Source organism: Panthera leo, chromosome A1 (assembly GCF_018350215.1).
Source record: "Panthera leo isolate Ple1 chromosome A1, P.leo_Ple1_pat1.1, whole genome shotgun sequence".
Classification (NCBI taxonomy): Eukaryota; Metazoa; Chordata; class Mammalia; order Carnivora; family Felidae; genus Panthera; species Panthera leo.
Genome location: NC_056679.1, coordinates 114,636,398 through 114,659,497, shown reverse-complemented (window position 1 = coordinate 114,659,497; position 23,100 = coordinate 114,636,398). Strand labels below are relative to the sequence as shown.

The 23,100-nt window shown below is 45.8% G+C and overlaps 3 protein-coding genes across 12 annotated transcripts in view; 1 reads left to right on the top strand and 2 right to left on the bottom strand.

The window, feature by feature from the left end:
* Positions 1–549: 549 nt before the first annotated feature.
* FAM53C (family with sequence similarity 53 member C) lies at positions 550–10,959 on the bottom strand. 3 transcript variants are annotated; one of them, XM_042936333.1, is made up of 6 exons: positions 10,871–10,932; positions 10,416–10,620; positions 7,279–7,508; positions 6,827–6,884; positions 4,518–5,302; positions 550–3,608 (listed from the first exon to the last, which is right to left on the bottom strand). In XM_042936333.1, the coding sequence occupies exons 3-6, from the start codon at positions 7,354–7,356 to the stop codon at positions 3,351–3,353; spliced, it is 1,179 nt and encodes a 392-aa protein (XP_042792267.1). In that variant the 5' UTR covers positions 7,357–7,508; positions 10,416–10,620; positions 10,871–10,932; the 3' UTR covers positions 550–3,350. The 3 variants fall into 3 exon arrangements, with proteins under 3 accessions (XP_042792267.1, XP_042792256.1, XP_042792277.1); XM_042936322.1 differs by lacking the exon at positions 10,416–10,620 and having other exon boundaries at positions 10,871–10,959; XM_042936343.1 differs by lacking the exons at positions 10,416–10,620; positions 10,871–10,932 and adding an exon at positions 10,674–10,730.
* A 28-nt stretch (positions 10,960–10,987) lies between these two features.
* CDC25C (cell division cycle 25C) overlaps positions 10,988–23,100 on the top strand; it is a 34,090-nt gene continuing 21,977 nt past the window's right edge. For 2 of the 8 annotated variants that reach the window (XM_042936278.1, XM_042936291.1), the window contains exons 1-7: positions 15,404–15,614; positions 16,675–16,874; positions 18,247–18,344; positions 19,746–19,791; positions 21,451–21,484; positions 21,600–21,689; positions 22,897–22,995. In XM_042936278.1, coding sequence (XP_042792212.1) covers positions 16,681–16,874; positions 18,247–18,344; positions 19,746–19,791; positions 21,451–21,484; positions 21,600–21,689; positions 22,897–22,995 — 561 coding nt within the window. In that variant the 5' untranslated portion in view covers positions 15,404–15,614; positions 16,675–16,680. Of the gene's footprint in view, positions 11,193–15,401; positions 15,615–16,674; positions 16,875–18,246; positions 18,345–19,745; positions 19,792–21,450; positions 21,485–21,599; positions 21,690–22,896; positions 22,996–23,100 lie in introns of those variants that run through there. The other 6 variants (XM_042936259.1, XM_042936309.1, XM_042936269.1 and 3 more) reach the window with 6 other exon arrangements.
* Positions 11,587–15,074, bottom strand: LOC122218231 (oocyte-specific histone RNA stem-loop-binding protein 2-like). Its single transcript, XM_042936386.1, is given in 7 exon segments — positions 11,587–11,772; positions 11,774–11,856; positions 12,706–12,826; positions 12,969–13,121; positions 13,756–13,860; positions 13,972–14,052; positions 14,899–15,074. Coding segments are annotated over 7 exon segments (675 nt in total). The 5' UTR covers positions 14,943–15,074; the 3' UTR covers positions 11,587–11,684.

Genomic DNA, 23,100 nt, shown 5'->3' with positions numbered 1-23,100 from the left:
AGCTCTGCTGTTAGGATAATTTTCCAAAAGCATTATTTTTAGAATGGAGTAATTGCCTAGGTCTTTGGAATCTGAATTCTCAAGACTAAAACCTCCATCTCTCCAGGGCATAAGATGTAAAAACTCTTAAAAAAGAAAAAGATTCCTGGTCAAGTCTCTCAAACTGCTTTCTTCCCACTTCCTAAAGACTACAAATCAGTCTAGACAAGTTCCTGACTGGACTATCAAGCATTTCTCAGGGAGCTAGAATGTATTAGTACTTGACTTCAACTTATTGGAAGACTGACCATAGGGTAGAGGAGATAGTTACCACTATCAGGGAAACAAAGACCAATCAGACTGCCAAAAATAACCAAGGCCTTATCACAAGCTGGGCCACAGGATATTAATGCTGTGGCTGCAAAAGGCCTAGGACCAGATACTGCCCTCGAGGGGCGAAGGCCCAGCCATGTTTTAGAGCAAGGGACTGTTAGAGTTAGATGGCCTTCTCCCTGCTTCCTCCTTGCTTTTCTTTGTGGAGAAGGGAAGAAGACACTGTAGTACACAAGATTGCTTGGGAAAATGAATTATTCTAATAAAACTTTATTTTTTCAAACACAGCCACAGAGGCAGGACCTCATGTTTAACACACACAGACTTATGGATTTTTTTAATATAAAACAAAGTTTACGAAAAAATTTTTTTCCACTTTTTGTATTTGTAATCCCATTAGCACAGGGACTTTGGCAGCAGGTGGGAGTGAAGGGCAGCTGGAGCTGCCACTGGGCAGTCACCGGGCACAGGAGGAGAGCACCAGCCTGGGAGTGGCTTCACTCACACACGCAGGAATACTCACCTACTGGTCAGCCACACCACACACACAACACAGATGCAGATGTCTACCCAGCGTCAACCACAGCCCTGTATAGGTGTGCTCCACTCTGGGTAAGCCCAATATGTGAAAATCCAAATAGTCAAAACAGCTAAAGTAGAGGGAGGTTGCTTGCTTTACAAAAGAAGCAATCACACAGGCTGCTTTTTAATGGTCGGCAGTCCAAATGCATTGCAAAATAGCATTTGGCTTATACAGAACTTTTGGAACAGATCTACTGTGTAAAGCAAAATGAACCACTTCTTGAAAAGGCTTGTCCCAGGGTCATGGGTGCTCGGATTGGGAAGCAAGATGACAGTTTCAACTAATTTAACTTTCCAGATCTTAATGTAATAGAATTCAAATATGATTATCTGTAGACCTTCTCCCCTAAGGATGGCACCCTGGGGCTTTGGGGAAGCCAGGATAGAGGCAGAATCACTGCCCTCACTTCTTGAGCTTAGGGCTTACAGAGACACCACTGGTCTTGCTAGTGGCCTATTGGAAGCTGGCATAGCCAATATGCAGCAGAGAGCCCAGGCATAAGGATGCCCCAGGAGGAAAAGAAGCTGGCACCAGGGAAATTATGGCCTAAAGAAGAAGAGCCAAGGGAGGGATGAAACCAAGGATGGGCAACTACTGGGCTCACAGTTTCCCTGGATTCTCCAGAGAGCCTTTCTCAGGCCCCTACAGACTTGGTAGCTCACTGGTAATACATGGTAACTAGCAGGAGAAGGGGAAGAGCCCTGGAAGGGTAGAACCTTTGAGGGCCAGAGCCTCAAGAAGAAATGGCCACCTCCCCTGGAGTGGAGGTGAGAGGGCTGCAGCGTCAGTGATGTTCCTATGTGACATGTGGGAAACCAAGAAAATGACAGGTTCAATCCCATGAGGAAGAAACCATGTGGACTTTGGTCTTCTCCCCTTGCCATGAGGAACTGGGTCCTAAGACACCCTGGAAATCCAAGAGAATGCCATTCCTCCAATAAACAAGAAGGGCAGGTCCAATTCAGTCGTGCAGGGTCTAACCAAAGCCACCGGACAAAGCCTAACAAGCTATTTGGCGGCTGCTTCAGTATATCTTCACTGGTGCCAGCCCTACCAAGGGTCCTACAGTCGTTAAACCCATCCCTGCAGCCACTGGGACCTGCTGCCCTGGCTTAAGTTATGGGCGAGAAACAAAAAAAGGAAATTCAATCCAACAACAACAACAAATTCCCAGCTGCTTCTCACAGCCTTTGCTTTACACAACCTCAGCCAACCCCTTAGTGAGCCCCAACCTCCCTGAGGTCTCTCAGGTCCAATTAGAGGCAAATAAACATTTCTAGGCAGGAATGGAAGACAAGCAAACTAGTAAATGCTGACATCCCCTTCCTCTTTGTCAAGCAGGTCTGAAAAGAGGTTAGACCTGGATCTAATGACAACAGGTTTCCCTATAGTCTGTTTCCAAAAGATAGTGCTGGAACGAGCTTACCCATGCTTACTGGGGACTGAATGCCACTTCTGCTGCAGGTTGGCCTTAGATGATGAGGGCCAACACAGGGCCTTTCCTCCTTGTTCTTGACCCTCGAAGCTCAGAATGTGAGGGGAAAAAATCCCATCAGTAGAGAGGGAAAGAGAAAAATGGAGCCATCCAACCATGCCTCAGTTGTCCACAGGTGCTTACATCTACTTAGAGAAAGAGGCAGGTTGTACATAGCCTAGACAATCTGATAAGAAAAAAAGGCCAGCTCAGAATCAACATAGAGAGCCCTCTCCAGCCCTAATATTAGACCTAACTAGGGAAGGGGACGGGTCTAAGACAAAGACCATTAGCCAAGGTCACAGCACTTAAAAGACCCTGCCATCCCCCAAAAGAGAGTCCTTTGCAGAGCCAACAGTGCTTATGGATTATCAGCTCTGAAACCAAGCTACTTAGAAAAAAGAAAAACTTGGTGCCCTCCTCTTGACTCCTTGAATAAGCCTGCTATCCCGTGCAAACTCAAGATCCTGGGGGTATCATGATGCTCTGCTGTTATGGAGCAACTGCCTTCCTTCCCTAAGGCTACGCAAACACACCTTTCCCCAAGTACACTCCCACGCACGCGCACACTCTCACACAATTTCTCCAAGGAGGCTGAATGAACCCCCCACCCTGGCCAAATTCTAAGACACAAGTGCCCTTTGAAGCAAAGGGGCTAGTGAAATTCCCCGAGCTGGGGTCAGCAGACCCCTTCCTTCCCTGCCCATTGCTTTTTCGGTGGCAGGGATACTCACACTCAGGGCCGCCATGGGAAGGGTCTGCTCTGGGGCTGTCCCTCCCGCCACCAGCTCCGTTTATCTTGTCCCGGCCAGTCTGTTGGCATGGTCGAGCTTCCTGGAGCGAGAAGATTTCCGGCTGCCCTGAGTCGGAGCCCTCCACTCACCCCCATTCCCAGGCTCGGCCCCTGGCCTTGGGGCCTTGACACTTGTTAGTAGCCATAGAGAATCAGTCTGTGTGGCCCCAGGAAGTAGCCTCTCAGTTTTAGTTCTCCTCAATTAGATTCAAGTCCAGGTCCCCAAAGTCCTGCTGGCACAGTGTCCGCTTTCTCAGTGCCTGCCGCCCCCACCGCACGGCCCCCTCCTCCTCCTCTTCGCTTTCACTGAGCACCTGGGAGGAACCCCCAATGGGGCTGCAGGAAGCAGAGAGGGGTGGGGGGCTACAGGCCATGAACCACGGTGGAGAGATGCTGCTGCCTTCCCGGGCTGTTTCTTGGAGACAGAGACCTCCTGAGTATGGTTTCTGTCAAACAAACAACAAAGTTAAGAATGCAGAAAGATATCAACTCCCACAGAACCCTGGTCCAAGCTATATTTCAAAGTATCCCTCTTGGTTACCCCTACAGGTATGAGTCCTAGGCATGATGTGGGTGAACTCCCTGGTAACATTTAGAAAATTTAGTATGCAGGCACAGTTCTTTGAGCAAAGAGCCCATAGTTTCTGTTGGGTTCAAGATTAAGAGCTCACTTACAAGCTTCATGTGGGCAAGAATCTTATCTGGGTGTCTCACAACAATATTGCAAGTGCCTAGTCACAGCCCAGTACATAGCAGGTATTCAGTAACATTTGCTGACTGGTTGGAGGAATGACTCTGAATAAGCAAATTCTCAAAGGGGTTTGTGACCCAATGGACTAGTAGGAAGAGTGTGAAAAAAGTGGACAAGTGCATATAATAGCTGCACTCACACTGGGAAGTCAAAATTCATTTGCTGAACAGATGAATAAGGCAGCAACCCGTTTTGCTGAAGCCCTCACACACCCAGCGGAAGCACTGACGGAGAGTGGCAAAATCAGTCTAGAGGTCAAGAAAGGGTAGGGCACTGATGATGTGACTTTTGAGGCTTATGCATCCTCAGAAGAGGAGGGAAAGCACCTTTAGCAGAACAATCAGGAATCCCTATTGGAAGATTTACCATGGGTCTGCCCTCAATTTCTCTAGAACCTCCAGGCCCAAGGAGTTACACACGACATGGGACACTGAGTCCTAAAGTAGGTACAGTCCCGGACAACTAGGATGGTGAATCACACTAGCAGAAGCTCAGACAGAAAAGAACCTGTAAGGAGTGCATGGAACTAGGGGACACTTCGAAGTAAAAATGGAACAGAGTCTCCCTCCTCCCAACCAAGTTTCCCTAGTCCTGCTGGTCCCACCTGATTCATCTTGTCAAAGTCTAAAGAAGGCCGCAGCCGCCGGGGGTCCTCCTCATGGCGCCGTTTGACTCCAGCTTTGCGAGCATCCAGATCACAGGGTTGTGAGCGGCTTCGGGGAAGATTGCGGAGGCCTCGAGGTCGCCAGGGCAGCTCTGGGGAGGATGCAGGGGAGCTCCGGGCAGAGGGCAAGAAGCGGCTTGCCTGCGGGCCCAGGCTAGGTGACAAGGAGAAGCGACGCTGGGGTGGGCAAGGTGACAGGGACTCAGCATCACTCTCCCAGGAGACACTCTGGGGGGAGGTGGCACAGGGTCGAGAGGAATCTTGGGCCAGAGCCAGGCTGAAGAAAGGGGGACTGTAGGGTCTGTGGGCCGGGGCACATTGAGAAGAGGCACTGGGAGCTTGGAGGAACCTGAGGCTGGAGACCCGCTTTGGGGGGCTCTGGTGAGGCACCTGCGGCCCACCCCCTCCACCACTGCCCCGGTGCTTGATGGGAGTCCACAGCTTGGAGGGGGCGGGCCGCCACACCGGCTGCCAGCGAGACAGGTCCACGGGCACTGAGAGTGAGCGGCAGTGCCTCTTGGATGGAGGGGCAGGGGGCACAGGAAGCTTCTCTGGATCTGGGGGCTCAGGGCTTAGGACTTGGGAGAGGGGCTGCTCCTGTGGGGAACTTCCCGGGCTAGGTGGTCTGAGGTGCAGGCTCAAGCCCGAGGGGTGGTAGCTGAGGTTGAGGCTGTCCTGGAACTCAGTACAGGAACAGTGGGGCAGGCCCCTCCAGGAAGCACCTTCTGGAAAGCATTCATAATAAAAATAGTATTAATGAAAGCTAATATATTTTTAAGAGCTTACTATATGCCACAAAATATAATGAGCACTTTATGTGAGGTTTCCCCAAACCTCAGGAGGTAGGTACTATTATCCCCATTTCACAGATGAGAGAAGTCCAGTAACCTGTCCTAGGTCATGTAGGAATGAAATGATCAAAGGAGGATTCAAATCCAGGTCTGTGTGATGCTAAGGCTAGGTCTCTTACCACTAGACTATACTGCCTCCATTATGAGGAACCACCTAAAATTAAAAATAGTCTCAAATACTGCGTATCACTCCCTCTCAAAGGCACAAACAGTCAAGAGAAAAAAAAGCATGTGTGCCCTGCTCATACTTCACTCCACCTAGCCTTACTCTGCTTCCATACCTACCAGCCCCAGGTTGTAAAAAGCAGGCCCATGCTCTTCTTTAATCTTTCTCCTTCCTACATGTCACCAGCACCCAGACAAGAGTTAGGGCTGCCAAGGATTAAGAGGCAATCGAGCAGGTAAGAGATCATTTTTATTCCTAGAGAGGGCAAACAGAGTGGGGAAGGCCTTTGATGATGGAACCCAGGCTTGGGAAACCCTAAGACTATTCATGTTCCTTTGTTGTCTAGCCACCCACAAAGAAACGCTCCAATTAACACACTGATACCAAAAGATCTAGCTAGAGTGTAGTTAACTAAAAAAATAAAAAGTGCCAAATAATATATATAGTATGCAACCTTTTGCAGGAATAAAAAGTACACATTTATATTTGCTTCTATTTGTATAAAGAAACTCTAGTTGGATAGACAAAGTAATAACACGAGCTGCTTTTGGGGAGGTGGCGGGAGCTAGATGGAGAAGGGAGACTTTTTTCAATATATTTGTTATTCACAAAAATTTTTTTTGAGGGGTGCCCGGATGGCTCAGTTGGTTGAGTGTCCGACTTCGGCTCAGGTCATGACCTCGTGGTTCATGAGTTCGAGCCCCGCGTTGGGCTTTGTGCTGACAGCTCAGAGCCTGGAGCCTGCTTCGGATTCTGTGTCTCCCTCTCTCTCTGTTCCTCCCCAGCTCACACTCTGTCTCTCTCAAAAATAAATAAAGATTAAAAAAATTTTTTTTTTTAGTGTGTGTGGGAGAAGGGCAGAGGGAGTAGGAGAGAGAGGATCTTAAGCGAGCTCCAATGAGGGGCACGACCCTGAGATCATGACCTGAGCTGAAATCAAGAGTGGAACACTTAACCGACTGAGCCACCCAAGTGCCCCTTTAAATTTTTTGAACCACATGAATGTATTACCTATTTAAAAAAAAAATCAGATTATAAAAGTCCTGTCAAGGCTAGAATAAGAGCAAACTAAACAAATAACCTCCATGCAGGTGCAGGAAAATGGAGAGAAGTGTGAATCTCAGCAGGTAACCCTGGCAAGAAAGTTGTGGAGATAGACTAGCTAGCCCTGGTCACTGGAAACCAATGAAAGAAAGGTGTAGATACACACAGACACACATACAAAGCCTTACCAGACACAAGTTGGAAAGGGTTCCCACAGTTGGAGATGTCTGCATGATCAGGCAGAGGCTAAGAGAGAGAGAGGATATCCATCATGATTCAGGCTCAGGACACATATTTCCAGGAAGCCCTTTTCAGCTTACCCCTGTAATTCATGGGCTATAGAGATGTTAGGGACTCCTAAATGTTCTCTTCTTGTTGTCTTCCCAAAGTTAGTGAGTAAAATAATCCACATCTTCCAACATCTCATACCCTTCTCCACCCAAGTTTTGGTGTCCCTTCTCTATCAGTGGAAAAATACCTGCCCCCTTCCTTTTGGGCTGGGTTTTGAGCCTTTAGTAGGCTCTTCCAGTACAAGTACCATGACTCATACGGCACAGGACATGGGTAAAGTAGTAGCAACAAACAGCCTCAGAAAAAAGGGGGAGGGGATGGTAGAGAAGCAGGAAGACTGGTCTTTTACCAGACTGATGCTGAAGCGTGTGCATTTCAGCTCATCCAGAGTCTGCTTCTGTAGCTGCTCAGTGATCAGGGTTATCATGATTCTCCCCAGGATATGACTTGCACACTTTGGAGCAAATGATGGATGTCTTCCCTGTTGTTCTTCCAGACCTCACTCGTGAGCCGTCTTCTGCCACTGCAGCACCATTCTAGCACCATTGGGACTCCCCTCTCCAGTCATGCCTGCTGAGTCTGCCAATTACAGAGGGACCAGCCCCAAGTGATATTAGAGATGTACCTGGCCCAAAGGTGGAAAATGCATGGCACACATACCACAGCATCCCTATGCCAGGCCTCTGGCAGACATCATTAATTGATCACAGCTCTTTCCTGCTAAGCCTAAACACAGCCTCAGAAACATTCTGAACGTGGCACTCCAGTTAACCAGTAAAATTAACTGGAGTTAGCAAGCAAGTTGAAACCTATTTGCCACTCCTAACCTGGTTCATGCTCTGTTCTGTCTACCCAGACTACCGGTACCGCTCAAAAAACAGCTCAAGTGAGAGACAACACCCAAATGGTTACTTCCATCCTGATTACCCCAATATTTTCTTTTATCCTCTAATCAGAAACAGAGAGATACATTTTTCCTAAACCACACAAATAGTAATAGGGAACAGGGTGGAGCACTGGTTGTAGGAATGACTTTTTCCTTTAGACCAATCAGAGTGAACAAGGTTTCATGTTCTCCCTTAGCCTGAATGTATATCGTGTTATATTGTTTTCTAACAGATACTGTATACATTCTCTTACAAAGCTAAGAAGACAGAAATGGAACCAGGATTATTCCACTTACATTTCAACTCTATAGATGTTAACAACTGTATGACTTCATTCAACTAAGTTTTTAGCCTGATCTGACTCAAGACCATGGATACAATTAACTGAGACTCCTTCTCATGGTCAATTTCAGTAGAAGCAAACTAATTCTATCAAAGAACAGGCTTCCAGCCTACACAATTGCCTGAGGGGCCTTGCTCAATGGAGGAGAGGAGGTTAACCTAGTATTTCCATATGGTTCTGCCTATTCCCAGAAATGACCAGCAGGCAGACAGCTCATCAGAGGGTGTATATAGCATTCTCTAGTAGATAAAACAAACATTCAAGAAATCTAAATCTTGCTCCAATTTGCTGTGACAGTTCTGGGAAGTCACTTGACTTTTCTTGGCCTTAGTTAACCTATATATAAAATGGGCACAATAAATATGTCTTAACCTGTCACAGGTACCATATAACATGAAATACCAAAATGTAAAAAGCATACAATCTAGCCTGTACAAATCAAGACTCCACAAAGACTGCTGTTTCTCAAACCCTCCTGTTTGTTGCTCTACACAGGCTAAGAATGCCACAAGTGATGATATTAAGCTGAAGAAGGCAATTGGGTTTATCTATTTGGCTGGACGCCACCTTTCCTCATCTGCACACCTAGGGAAGCCCAAAACGGCTCTTCTGTGACCTTGGAGGCAGATCACTTTCTACTTTTGCAAAAAAAAGAGGGAGTCATCTTGACCCCATCCCCACCTCAGAGAGAGGTAGGTAAGGAAAAGCAAAGAAATACATGTGGATGTATGTGGAGTTTTTTTGGAAGAAAGGTCTGGGAGAAGTCAATCATCATTACAAATAACTATCATTTTCACGCATAATTATCACCACCCTGAACGAAGTTCCAGCTTCCCGAGAGCTCCCTTCAGCAGCTTCTATGTTCTTGGGGGAAAAGCTAAAGCTTCTTTTCTGCTCTTGGTTTCTTAACTCTGCCCCCAAAAGATCAACTAGAGAGGGAACCTAACTGAAGGCTTTTACCCCACAGATCACAGGCCTCAGACTGACCAGCCATGAAGAGCAGGGAGTGAAGCAAACTCTTTCAAGCTTTTCATGAGGCATTTGGCCAAACAGCAAACTCCCAGCCCTCTCTGGGATCAAGTGAAGAGAGTGATTTTGTGTTTTTCTGCATTTTAATTGTTGGGATGTGGCCACACACGGCGGTAATTGGAACAATGCAACTACCACCACGCAACTGATACTCTCAGCCTGAGTTTCCTAAAACAGGCCAGCCTGAGAGGGGGAACAGAACGGAAGCCATAAGGAATCAAACCAGGACACAAAAGAAGGCAAACCAGCTCCGCGAGGGGCCTCCTCTTTCTCAGGCAGGCATAGAAAAAAGTGTAAGAAACCCTCTCTTGCCGCCTTCCTTCCCCTTCCATTTTGTTTATCTGAGGGGCAAAGACAGCCCTGAACCTTCACTAAACAAGTTAAAACTTCTCAGCTTAACAACTGGCACAGGGCTCAGCCCTTCACAGAGCAGCAGGCCGCTAGGCCCTCCCCACGACCCCACCAGGCCCAACTCTCAATCCAGGCTTTCCTTCCACCATCAGCCCCCTAACATAAAGACTGGACCCCCATCCCATCTCTTATTGGATGGCAGTAACCCCTGACATTCGGGTTTCAGGGATGCTGAGGTTGTGATGAAAACTGAAGAACCTAGGATCTAGTCAGGCCAAGGGGTAAGAGAGTCACAAATCCCCTGGGGACCTTCCCCCCCACCCCACCCCCAGGTCCCAGGCCCACACCTCTGGGGGAGACTGAAGAAAAACATGAGGAAGGCAGGGAGGTGCATGAACATTTAAGTGAGGATCTGACTGTTCCTTCTTCCATATGGCTCTGGCGGGGATAGGGGTGACAAGTGGGGAGCACCCCTCCCCCCACCCCGATGAAGAAGCAAAAGGCTAGGCCCCCCTCCAGTCTTCAACCTCTCCCTCGGTTGCCCTGCCTGTCCCTGCGGGGTGGGGCATGGGGCGTCCGCTGGCCCCTAGGGGGGCACAAGGGCTCGCTCAGGGGGGCTGTCGATCGCCTCCTCCCATATCAGCTTCCATCACCTGGCCGCGGGAAGCGAACTCAGGACGCTAGGGATGAAGAGGGTCTGGGACTTAGCACTCCGCCAACCCCTCCCCCACCGGGTCCCGTGCTCTCCCCGCGGAGGCGTCCAGAGAGGCCGTGAGGCGCTCGCGGCCGGGCTGGGGGAAGGGAAAGAGGGAAGGAGGGAGGGACGGCCGAGGTGCCCGCCCCGAGGGCCCAGCGCCACCTGCCCTCGCCACCTACCGCGGCTCCTCCAGCTCCCAGGGCCGCGGCCGGAGCAGCTCTGAGCGCTCCGTTCGCCCCACGGTGCCCTTAAAAGGCGCCGGCGCGAACCAAAGGGCCCCTAAGGAGAGTAGGGAGATCGCTCTGGTTCGCGGAATCCTCCTGAACCGCCCGCGGAGGCTCGAGCCTTGCGCCGTTTCTCTCCCAAAGTCTATTTTGGAAAGTACTGTCGGGAATGAGACAGGTTCTTTGATTTAGGGATGAAGGTGATTTCCTCACCATCGAGTCACCCCCTCCAAAATACCGCAGAAGGTGGACGGACCCAGTTGGCGGCACATCTCGAAACCCGCGGGGGAGGCCGTGTTGGACGAAGGTAAACAAAGCCATCCCCCTCACCCTCCATTCCAACACTGGCATAAGTACAGCCCTCTACTCGATTTGAGCCGCGTAACAGAATTAGCCGAAGTTCCTCTTACCTGCTCTCCTGTCCCGCCCTCTAGGGCTGCTTCGGAGAAGGAATCCCCCTTCCGCCAGCAGAGGACCCGTCCGCGGCGTGAAGGCTTCTGGGAAATGTAGTCCAAGAGTCGATTAGGGCCTGCTCCGAGTCCCAGGAGCCCCTCTTCAAGCTGCCGGATCGCCTCGAACCTTATAAACCCAGGACTTGCAACGGTTGCGCGGCCGTTCCAAATTGGTTTTGTAATTAGCCCTCACCCAAAACACTTTGTGAAGCTGCGGAGGGCCCAGGGCTGTCCACTACTCTTCCTTCCTCTACGCACCCCCACCCCCGAGCAGGATGAGGTAATGGGGTTGTGATTATGACATCATAGGCGGTTCAGTTGCTTGCGGGGGTGGGTTGGGGGGGAGGGAAGGAGGAGTATGGTGGTTACAGCTGGACCACTTAAGACAGGGAGGGAGGAAACAGGCAGCTGGAGAAAAGATGTTCATGTCCGTATATTTCCTCTTTAGGAACAGGATACCACCCTTTTTATTAAATCTCCACCACTACCACCACCTCCCACCTCAGCCAAAGTTTAAGTCTTTTTTCGAAAAGACTGCATGTAGACGTTAGTAGGGAAGAGGCTGAGGAACAGCTAAATGCTTCCTGACTTTCATGTAAATTTGAGTCTCAGCTATCAAAAAAGGTTTAGAAAGAAAGGCAAAAAGAAAAAGAGGCTTTAAACAATGCCTTCGTGTTGCCATCTTTTTGTACAGCAGTTTTAGATTTCTTTTTTAATCGATTGGGAAGTAGCAGTAATGCAAATAATCTTCACTATTCCAACTATTACACTATTACAACCTAGCAACAAGTCCCTTGAAAGACGTCTGTTTTCTGTAAATATTTGGTGCCCCACTCAAGTCTAGGACAGATATGTAACTGATCAGCTACAAAGTAGCACCAGTGGTGGGGATCTTCCTCACAGAGCCAGGGAAGGGAGTAGGCAGGAGCCACCAAGTCTGCAAACTGAAAAAGAAGAGTGAAGAGAAAGTGAGATTTATCAAGAAAACAGGGGTGGAGGGAAGATAGATGCACTGCATATTCCCTTGCCCTGCACATTTCCCCTTGGCAAAAGAGGGAACAAGGCCATGAAGTATAGGAGACATGGTTTCCAGTAATTACTGTTGTGGAGCACTTATTATGTACCAGACACCGTGCTACATACTTTAAAAAAGTATTCTCATTTTTGCTTAGAATCATGAAATGAGCAAATGTCTCTATTTGACAGATGAAATGGTTGGAGAGATTAAGTGACTGCCCATCTGGTAGGCAAAGGTAATATTACAGACCAGTCCTTGATGCTTTAAAGTCCTTGGTCTTCACCACTTGATGATCCTCCTTTTTTTATTATTTATTATCCTTTTATAATTTTGTTATTTATTATCCTCCTTTTATTATTAACAATGCTTTAATAAAGTTCAATGATTGAGAATAAGAAGTTAGCATTGGCTCATATGCAAAACATTTATAAAATGAGACACTTGAAAAAAACAAACACCCAAATCCTCCATGTCAGGTTTCAGGCCTCAATTCCAAGGAAGATTATACCCCTTTCATCAAGTATAAGATAGCCCCCAGTGCAGCCCAACTTCCCTGCCATTACTAACTATAATTAAATCTCCTTTTGCCACCTTTAGTTCTCAGAGTTTTTTATTCATGTCCTATTTTTTCTTGCTGCCCCATTTTCCTTCTTTCATTCTTGGACTACTACCTTGAACCCCATGCTAATTGTCACCTCATAGGCCAGACTCCATCTCTAACAGTGCACCAGTGGGATTTAGAAGACAGGTAGAAGATAGGTGGATAGAAGACTACCTGGGCTCCCTTCTGGTCTCCATCCAGATTCGGTGAGGGTTCCAGGGCCTGGAACCAGTCATCCAAAAGGTCATCCAAAGGGGTGGAACCCATTGGCTCTAAGAGATGCTCCATCCCCTGCCTAGGAATGCAGCAGAGTCAGAGGAACATGCACCTCATTCAGACTCTCCCTTTTCAGCCATTAAAAGCTAAACCCCTGCAAAGTAAGGAGAGGTGGGGCTCAGTCCACCACTCAAACAAGAAACCAAGAATAATGCACTCACCCCTCAGCCTCCCTGCCCTGCAGAGGCTGGCTGGGGGGGTCCCAAGAATGTAGAGCTCTTCTCCACTGCCTGATTTGGGCATCCCACGAGCGACGGCTGTACCTCCTGTTCTTATTTGGTGTTTGAGGGTGAAGTCCTGGCTGTCGCTTTGCCCTGGCAATGACAGATATGTGTCAGACTCAGGTCAGGGGGAAGGGGCACAGGTCAGTTTATCACAGTGAATCAGGAGACTCATTAGGGGTTTCTTAAGAGTCAGGTAGGATCAATGCCCGCAATTCAATAGAAAAAATAAATCTTCAGTTGGGATTAAGCACCAAACTTCCTAAATTCCTAATATTCTTCTGGCAAGGGTAATTTAGATATTCCAACTCCCTCAGAAGTCAAGATAGATATAAAAGACAGTATCTGACATCCCTTTGAAATACATACTACCTCTTTACACATTTAGTTTGCATGTATGCATGGAAACTTACATGTAATTAGGCAAGTATGTTGTAATTAGTGAAGTCAGCTGGCGGTATGAGGTAAAAATGGTTGGAAAGAAAAACTTCATTAGCAAACATGGATTGAGCTTTTGAAAGTCTCATGGGCCAAGTAGGATTTGTTCCATTCGAAAAAAAAAAAAGTCTTGAAAATTTATTTAGGGGGCTACATTTCAGGAGACTTAGTTTTAGTAATGATGAGACTTTGTGAGAGCATTCATATTCTAATATCTTTCCATCACCCTACATTGAACCAAAGCCACTTAGCTGACATGCTTGTTGTGACCCCGCACAACTGCACTCACTTGGGGACCTGCTGCAGGAAACACTGGTAACCAGGTGTGCGCTTGCCATAATCTATCTGTTTTTGCCGCCGCTGTAGAACAACTTCATCTGTCTCTACCTCCCACCTGCAGGGGAAGTATACAATGGTCCCATGAAGTGTGATTATGGTTTTCAAACTAAAAACCAACTCATCCCACACACACTCCCTTAACCCCTAGTCTGTTTTTCAAACTCACCTAGCATGGCAGGGCTCTGTGCTGACTCCCACACTCACCATCTCAATCCCAGAGAACAAAGACTCTTCACATACCTCCTTTCTGGGGAAGCAGATTCTCCATATGAAAAGGGTATTAGGATAAAACCCAGCTGACTATGCTGTACTTCTTAGCAACTACCACCACCAAGATGTGGACACCGGATAAAGGTTGTGTTTGTGGCTGAACTGTTGCATTGCTGATTTGTTTCTCAGAATGTGATTTGCAAACCATCAGCATGAGTAGCGCCTTGATAATTCCTAGGCCCCACTCTCTACTTATTGATTCATCATTTTAAAGAGCCTGCATTCAAAGAGCTTCCAAGTTATTTTGAACATTTTTTTGTGTGTGTAGAAAATTTCAAAAATAGAGAAGAGCATGCCATAATGTTTTGCTACTCAAAGTATGGTCTCAGGACAAGCTGCATCAGCATCAGCTGGGAGCTTGTTAGAAATGCAGAATCTTGGACCCCAACCCAGACCTACTGAATCAGAACCTGCATTTTAACAAGATCCCCAGATGATTAAACTTTGACAGTAGTGATATAATGTACCCCCAGTTACCCATTGCTTAATACTCATGGCAAATCTTGTTTCGTCTATACCCACCACCCACCATCTATACCCACCACCACTCCCGCAGGATTATTCAAATCCCCAACATTAAGAATAAATTCTTAGTATCACCTATCAATGTTCAAATTTCCATAAACGGCCAAAGCTTGGGATCCTTTGGACTGTGATAAGGATTATACCAAGAGATGATTTAATTCCCCTGTTTTCCCTGAAAAGGAATTTCCTTTATCCTGCATAACCTAGAGTCTCAGAGATGCTGAGCTCTAAAAGGAACTCGAAACAATGAAAGCTATTGGAAGGGGTCAATACATAAATGCAGCATAAATACACACACCTGTCTCGCCTCAACATCTGCCAAACCGGTGGCAAATGCTCCATCTCCAATGGAAGGCAAGAAAAACGAAGATGAAAAGGCCCAAGTAACGACACAAGAAAGAAGCAAGGGGAAAGAAAAGTTTAAAACACCCTGTCACCCAAACAACTCTCCCCAGGTATTATCTTAAAGAGCAGTACTCGCTACCGAAGTCCAGTTTAAATCTCCCGGGGTTGGAGGGGCTAAGGGAATAGAGTGCTCAGGAAGGGTGTGGAGATTGGCCAGAGGGAGAGCCAATGGTGTGCCAGGCACCCGGGGGGCGGGGCTTACCTAGCGGTTTACTGAACCCTGACCAATCGGCATCCTGCTCTGGCTGAGGGGCGGGGCAAATTGTGTTCCTTCCAAAGCAAGGTCACGCCTAGTGATGTAGAGCCAAACGATTGGCCAAAAGAGTCAGGGCGCGCGCGGGCGCAGATTGGCTGACGCAGTCTTGAGGTGAATGGGATAGGTTTACTGGGGAGGCGGAAGGTTTGAATAGCCAGGCCCTGTGACTGTGGATATTCTTGCACTGTGGCTGTAACTTCGATCCTCTCGGCCTATCCAGTCTAGAAGCGGAATCGTAGTCTGGTTAATTGACTCCTTTCGTCAGTTTTCCTTTAATTCTGCTCAAGTCTTCGCTTGTGACTGACTCCCCACCTTTGTTTTTCCTGAAGGTGAATCTCTGGCTCCAATCTGAGGTAAGCCGGGAACCCTCTCCACCGGTATCACGGAAACCTCAGGGTCCAGTGGGGGCTCTACAAACAGAACTTCAGGGGATTTAATAAGCATTATCGCGAGTTAGGAGACCCGAATTCTTTCCTGTCAGTAGTCACTAGCTGTGTGGCCCCCGAATAAGTGAAAGCCTTTTCTTTTCTTTTCTCTTCTCTTTCTTTCTTTTTTCCTCTCTCTCTCTCTCTCTCTCTCTCTGCCTCTCTCTTTCATCCCTTTCTCCCTTTTTTCCTTCGAGAGCGGGGGGGGGGGGGGCGGGGAGGGGGGAAGGGCAGAGGGAGATGGAGAATCATAAGCAGGATCCAGGCCCAGGGCAGAGCCCTGGAGGGGCTCGATCTCACCCCCGTGAGATCATGAGATCATGGCCTGAGCTGAAATCAAGAGCCCCAAGCTTAACGGACTGAGGCATGCAGGCGCTCCTCATTCCTTTTTTCTTTTTTTTTTTAATTTTTTTTTTTTAACGTTTATTTATTTTTGAGACAGAGAGAGACAGAGTGTGAACAGGGGAGGGGCAGAGAGAGAGGGAGACACAGAATCTGAAACAGGCTCCAGGCTCTGGGTCAGCACAGAGCCCGACGCGGGGCTCGAACTCACAGACCGTGAGATCATGACCTGAGCCGAAGTCGGACGCTTAACCGACTGAGCCACCCAGGCGCCCCTCCTCATTCCTTTTTTAATGAAGTCCTGGTTTTGGGTTGTCTGGCTGGCTTACTCAATGGAATGTGGAACTGTTCTCGCGAGTTCATGCCCCACTTTAGGTGTACAGCTTACTTAAAAAAAAAAAAAAAAAAAGTCCCGCGTTTGCCTCTAGATAAGTTCGGCTCCAAGAAAAAGGTCAAGGTGCTTGGGGCAAGTGGGATTCAACTTTCATGCCTAGTTGTGATCCTAGGGATGTTCTTTCTCCAGTACTGAGCCACTGGGCTGCTGCTGGGAAGGGTGGAGGAGGTTGTGAAAACTGGACAGCCTGTGAGGGACCTATGTAGATGATGTTCACCTCTTAGGTAGGTGTTATTTTTTTTTTTTTCTCAGGAGGCCATGTCTGCAGAATTGATTTCATCTGCAGAAGAGGATGTACATCCTGGCTCAGGACCCAGTTTTAGGTCCAGTCAGAGGAAGATATTAAACCTGCTCTTGGAGAGAGACACTTCCTTTACCACCTGTCCAGATCTCCCTAGAACTCCAGTGAACAAACTCTTTGGCGATTCTGCAAACCTAAGTGTTTTGTCTGGGTAAATCCACCTTTTACACCTTATCTCCTTTGCTTTTCCAAATAGCCTTGGGATTTTTATTTATTTATTTTTTTAAAAGTTTATTTATGTTTGAGAGAGAGTGAGCAAGTGGGAGAAGGGCAGAGAGAGAGGGGGACAGAGGATCTGAAGCCAGCACAAGCTGATAGCAGCAAGCCTGATGTGGGGCTCGAACTCACGAGCTTTGAGATCATGACCTGACCTGAAGCTAGTTGCTCAACCGACTGAGCCACCCAGGTGCCCCAATTTATTTATTTGTTTGTTTGTTTGTTTGTTTATCGTAAAAGTTTATTTATTTATTTTGATAGAGAGAAAGAGAGAGTATGAGCAGGGGAGGAGCAGAGAGAGAAAATCCCAACCAGGCTCTGTGATGTCAGTGCAGAGCCCCATGCAGGGCTGGAACTCACAAACCGTGAGATCATGAAGTGAGAGTTGGGGGCTTAACCATCTGAGCCACCCAGGCACAGCCTTGGGGTTTTTAAAAAATTATCTTGGCTCCTGCTTCAGATTCTGTGTCTCCCTCTGTCCATATCCCTCCCCCACACTCTCTCTCTCTCTCTCAAAAATAAATAAACATTTTAAAAAAAAGTGGGGAGGAGGCACTTGGGTGGCTCAGTCAGTTAAGTGTCTGACTTTGACTCAGGTCATGATCTCAAGGTTTGTGGGTGCTGACAGCTCAGAGCCTGGAGCCTGCTTCTCATTCTGTGTCTCCCTCTCTCTCTGCCCCTCTCTCTCTTTCTCAAAAATAAGTAAATATTAAAAAAACATTTTTAAACAATTATTGTGGCTCAAAGATCAGGGTTTAAGTTTTAAACCCTGCCCTTCAGTAACAGTGTGACTCTTGACCCTCAGGCTTCTTTTCTGTGACATAGAAATAATAATCTCTTCCTATCTTACTAGGATCTTGTGAGAATTAAATGATGTGATGTCTGGGAAAAGTCTTTGAAAATTCTATTGTGTTATAGGAGTTGGTATTTTTATTTGTATTAATATTAGTGTTATTATTATTGTACTTTAAATTCTGGTCACGCCATGCTCTGATGCCTCGGCTAGTTGGAGAGTTATAGACCTGAGAAGTACTAGAGACTCCAGGGAGAAATCAAATCTATGTACCCACAGTGCATAGGGCAAAAGATGTGGGGTCAAGACCCACCTCAGCCAATAATGTTTGGTCCTCAATTTAAAAAAAAATTACTTGTCTCAATATGTTGGTGAGGAGGAAATGAGATGCAAATTATTGGAGTAGAGAAAAGGTTCCTGAGGGGTGTTTCAGATGAAGAGGATAATGTGATCTTTGCCTTTCAAGGTTATTACAACTTAAAGGGAATCTTGCTGTACTATTATGTCTCAACAGAGGAACCCCAAAATGTTGCCTTGATCTTTCCAATCTTAGCAGTGGTGGGGAGATGTCTGCCAGTCAGCTTACCACTTCTGCAGACCTTGATGAAACAGGTAAGGAGAAGGGAGGTAAAGGCCTCAAGGAAAAGAACAACTTTTAAGGGAGAGAACAGGGTAGTCAGATAAAGATGGAAGGTGGTAAAATTAGGTAGAGGGGCGCCTGGGTAGCTCAGTCGGTTAAGCCCATCCGACTTCGGCTCAGGTCATGATCTCATGGTTCTTGAGTTCAAACCCCACATCGGGCTCTGTGCTGGCAGCTCAGAGCCTGGATCTTGCTTTAGATTCTGTGTCTCCCTCTCTGTCTGCCCCTCTCTTGCTCACACTCTGACCCTCTCTCTCTCTCTCTCTCTCTCTCTCTCTCTCAAATATAAATAAACATTAAAAAAAAAATTTTTTTAAAGGAGGTAAAGATCCTTGAAGTTGAAATTCTGTGGGTACCTAAGGGATTTTTGAGAATGATAAGCCAAGAAGAGAAATGTAATAACATAAATAGGAGTCATTTTGCATTTGAAAAATTTAGACAAGAAGGAATATTTTGTTAACTGATTGATGATGGGAATGAAAGTAGTAGTTAAAATGGGAAGTTTTATGCTCTAGTATAATCTCAGCAAAGGCAAAGAAACATAAAGAAATACTTTGTTAACTAATTCTTGTGGTTTTGTAGGGCCTGAGCCCAAAAGGAGTATGTTTTACTAGTCAATAATTTTTTTTAATGTTTGTTTATTTTTGAGAGGGAGAGAGAATGAGCACTCACCAGCTGGGAAAGGGCAGAGAGAGAGAGCGAGACAGAGGATCCAAAGAAAGCCCTGTGCTGACAGAAGAGAGCCTGATGTGGGACTCAAACCCACAAACTGTGAGATCATGAGCTGAGCCAAAGTCCAACACTTAACTGACTGAGCCATGCAGGTGCCCCACTAGTCGGTCTTTTTTTTTTTAAGTTTATTTTTATTTATTTTGAGACAGATAGAGAGCAAGCAGGAGAGGGGCAGAGGGATAAGGAGACAGAGAATCCCAAGCAGGCTCCACACTGTCAGCGCAGAGCCTGACTCAGGCTCAAACTAAAAAACCATGAGATCATGACCTGGGCCTAAGTCAAGAGTTGGACACTTAACTGACTGAGCCACCAAGGCACCCCACTAGTCGGCCATTTTAGTATTTGTTCTATTTTCAGAATAAATGGTCTATTTCCTGAATGATCAGCATTATTTCCTACCCATGAAAAAAATCTCTGTTCGTTATTGTCCTGCAGTATTTCCTGCATAAATTCTTAAGTAACATATATAAATTCTTAAGTTTTCATGAACTTGTACCTTGTACCATAAAATTGGTACCTATCAGGAGCCCATGCATTCAAAACATCAGCTTTTGAAATTAATGTGGCTTACTGGCAATGAAAAAAATGAGAAGGAAAGACAGGATGTGTGGACAAGATTAACTCTTCACATTTGATTGCAGGCCACTTGGAATCTAAAGGACCTCAGGACATACATTTAGCTGGGATGTAAGTTCTTTTGCTAAATGAACCCCATGCTGAAGCCTTTTCAGCTCTGGCACAGGAATTTTATCCTGTGCAATCTCTGCAGTATGTAGAACCTTTTCGTTTGGGTATAAGTTAGCTTGAAAGCCTCAGTCCCTCACTGGAAAGATTTTTTAAGTTGCTCACATCTAAATAGTTCATTTTAACCATTCCATACGACCCGTATTATCTTTAAAAATGAAGGAAAGGGTATATTGCGTTTAGGCCTAGGCTGTTTCCTGCATGTGAATAGTGCAGTGTTAGAGCATCTGGATTCCAGTGGCTTACTATTTCACCAACTGTGATTCTGAAGATTTTCTTAACTTCACTGGACCTCAGTTTCTTCATTTGTAATAAATAACAGTAGACATAATACTAGTACTTTTCATAACTGCTCTTGTAAGGATGGAATTTAGCACGTATGAACTATTTTGTAATGTTTAGTATTGTTATTCATGGGGACTCTTTGTTGGACATCTTAAAATATTCAATCAGGGAATGCTCCAGGAATGAAGTTATTTCAATTCAACTCATTAACTTCTTAAACTTATTGTAAGGTTTCCATTTGACTCTTTTAATCTTTTTAGAACTTTATCCTTCTATGTTTAGGTGAATTAGGAGCTACTTTAGGACACTAGTGAGAGCATTCCATGACTGTTTTTTAATTAATTAATTAAACCTATTAGTTTTAATTATTGATTTAAATAATTAGTTTTGAATTAATTAATTTATTAAGACTTTATTTTTTTTAACAGTTTTTTTAATGTTTATTTTTGAGGGAGAGAGTGAGAGTGGGGAGGAGCAGAAAGAGAAGAAGAGAGAGCATCACAAGCAGGCTCCACACTGCCAGGGCAGAGCCTGACACGGGGTTCGATCCCACCAACCAAGGGATCATGACCTGAGCTGAGATCAAGAATCAGTTGTTTAACCGTTTAACTGACTGAGCCCACCAACCGCCCTTCCACTGTTTTTTTTTTTGTTTTTTTTTTAAATTTTTAACATTTTATTTATTTTTGCAAGACAGAGAAAGACAGAGTGTGAGCAGGGGAGGGACAGAGAGAGAGAGGGAGACACAGAATCCAAAGCAGGTTCCAGGCTCTGAGCTGTCAGCACAGAGCCTGATGCGGGGCTTGAACTCATGAACCAAGAGATCATGACCTGAGCCGAAGTCAGATACTTAATTGACTGAGCCACCCAGGCGCCCTGCCCTTCCACTGTTTTTAATAATACATGTGAAAATTTCACTTTAGATTGCTTGTAGTTTATTTGACTTGCTTTAAAAATCCTAACTCATGCAAACTGGATAAAATCTTGGGAGTAGGGATAATAATTCATAAAAAATAAGTATTAGCTCCCAATAGTCAATGCTGGAAAATTAGTAAATTTGGTCTACATAAGATGTAGGACAAGCTCATCATCTTTAATGGATATCTATATATATGGTTATGAGGGCCTTATCCCCAGGATGTCACTTAACATCTTCATATTTGCCACAGAGAGCACTTTACATATTGTATGGAGACATATCAACTAGATATAGGGCTCCTAGAGTGGAAAAAAGGAAAAGTTGGGATGCCACAAGCCATTGAGGAATAACTAAACAGTATTTGGGGTTTACTGACTGGCACTTTTTTTGATCTTCAGGAATCATCACCAGCACTTTACAAAATGCAGCCCAGTGAGTAACATCTATTTCTTGGGTTTGGGTTTGTTTCTCAGGTGGTAGGCAGAGGCTTTCCACCTCACCTGTGGCTTAAGGATGCTGGACGTTCTCAGAAAATGTTCTCTTATAGGTACAGCTGCTTTGTAGCACTCCAAATGTTTTGGACTGTGGCAACAGGAAGAAAGATGCAGTATGTAGCTCACCCACAAATAAAGAAAATGTAAGTGTTAAATGGAAACCCAGATACATTAGTACTTTTCTCCCTGTGAGGGGAGCAACTCATCAGTATCATTATGAGACCCAGAACTGTTATCCCTCAGTATGCAGACAATCAAACTGCTTCACTATAAGGCAAAAAAATTCTTTATGGTTTGTTTTTTATCTTTAAGATTTGACCCTAGAACAGACACCTAGCTCCATGTCTTCCAGAGCAGATCATCATTATTCCTCATGTTCAGTTGATTGGTTTAAGGACAAAAATCTCTATTAGTGTAGTTTGGGAATTTAGGGCTATTTTTTTAAATGGATAATGTATATAAGTTGTTCACATACTCTGTGCATGGCTTCATGTATGGGTTTACTTAATTTCTTCTTATTTCTCCCTTAGTCAAGCTTCTTAGCCCATGTTCTGAGAAAGCCATGGGCCTTTTTGTCTGATCCTCCGGCCTTCAGTCATTTCTAAGTTGAAACTGGGCTCGACAGAGCCACCTAATCACCAAGATCGTTCTCTAACTAATCCCTTCAACGAATTCTCTTTTCTTGTTTTTTTTTTTATGTGTATTTATTTATTTTGAGAGACAGCGCATGTGCGAAAGAGCACAAGTAGGAGAGGAGCAGAGAGGGAGAGAGAGAGAATCCCAAGCAGAGTCCAGCCTCTGCACCAAGCCAGATACAAGGCTCGATCCCATGACCAGGAAGGAGATCATGACCCCAGCCAAAATCAAGAGTTGGACCCTTAACTATATGAGCCACCCAGGTGCCCTGAATTGTGTTTTCTAGCCATCTTTTTCTTTCCCCTGCCCGTCATCCTTTCCCCCAGGTCAGTATCTATAAAAGGTAGCTGCTGTTCTTCTTTTCTCGCATTGACTAAGTTATACCCATGCTTTTGGCTGTTTTAATCAGCTTATTCTTGATTTGACACTGTCCTTGTAATCACTTTTTGGAAATCTCACCATCCCCTCCCTACTCAGGCTCCCCTTTTCCTCCCTTCCTTTGGCTTGTGACCATAAAATCAGTATCCTCCAAAGCAAATCTACATATCATACATCAAATCCAAACCATAATTTGTATTGTCAGGATATAGGATCAACCTTGATTATACTTAATGTGTTTTGTGAGGGTTATTCATGGCTTCACCTGATGAAATGTTTTTGGCAGGGCTTGCTGACACTTGTCTTCCTCCAGCCAATGTAATTTTTCTTATGCAGAAGAATAACACTTTGAAGTCCTCCGAGTGGTGGGCATCCAGGAGCCTGAAGTTTCAAAAGACACCAGGGGAGCCTTACATGTCTCCCCTTTCTCTACTGGTGAGTCACTGAACATCTTCATCAAGGGTCTGCTGAGGTGTTGTGGATTATAGGATGGCAGATCTGCATTACAACCCTTTCAATTTTTCTAAGCTGGCTTAGGTG

Bases quoted from the DNA above. Each gene is read 5' to 3' on its own strand.
- FAM53C (XM_042936322.1), bottom strand. From the start codon at position 7,356: ATGATAACCCTGATCACTGAGCAGCTACAGAAGCAGACTCTGGATGAG. The intron at 5,303-6,826 runs GTAAGGCTTTGT...AATGCTTTCCAG, and splicing joins CCCTTTCCAACTTGTGTCTG to AAGGTGCTTCCTGGAGGGGC. The intron at 3,609-4,517 runs GTGGGACCAGCA...TTTGTTTGACAG, and splicing joins ACTTTGACAAGATGAATCAG to AAACCATACTCAGGAGGTCT.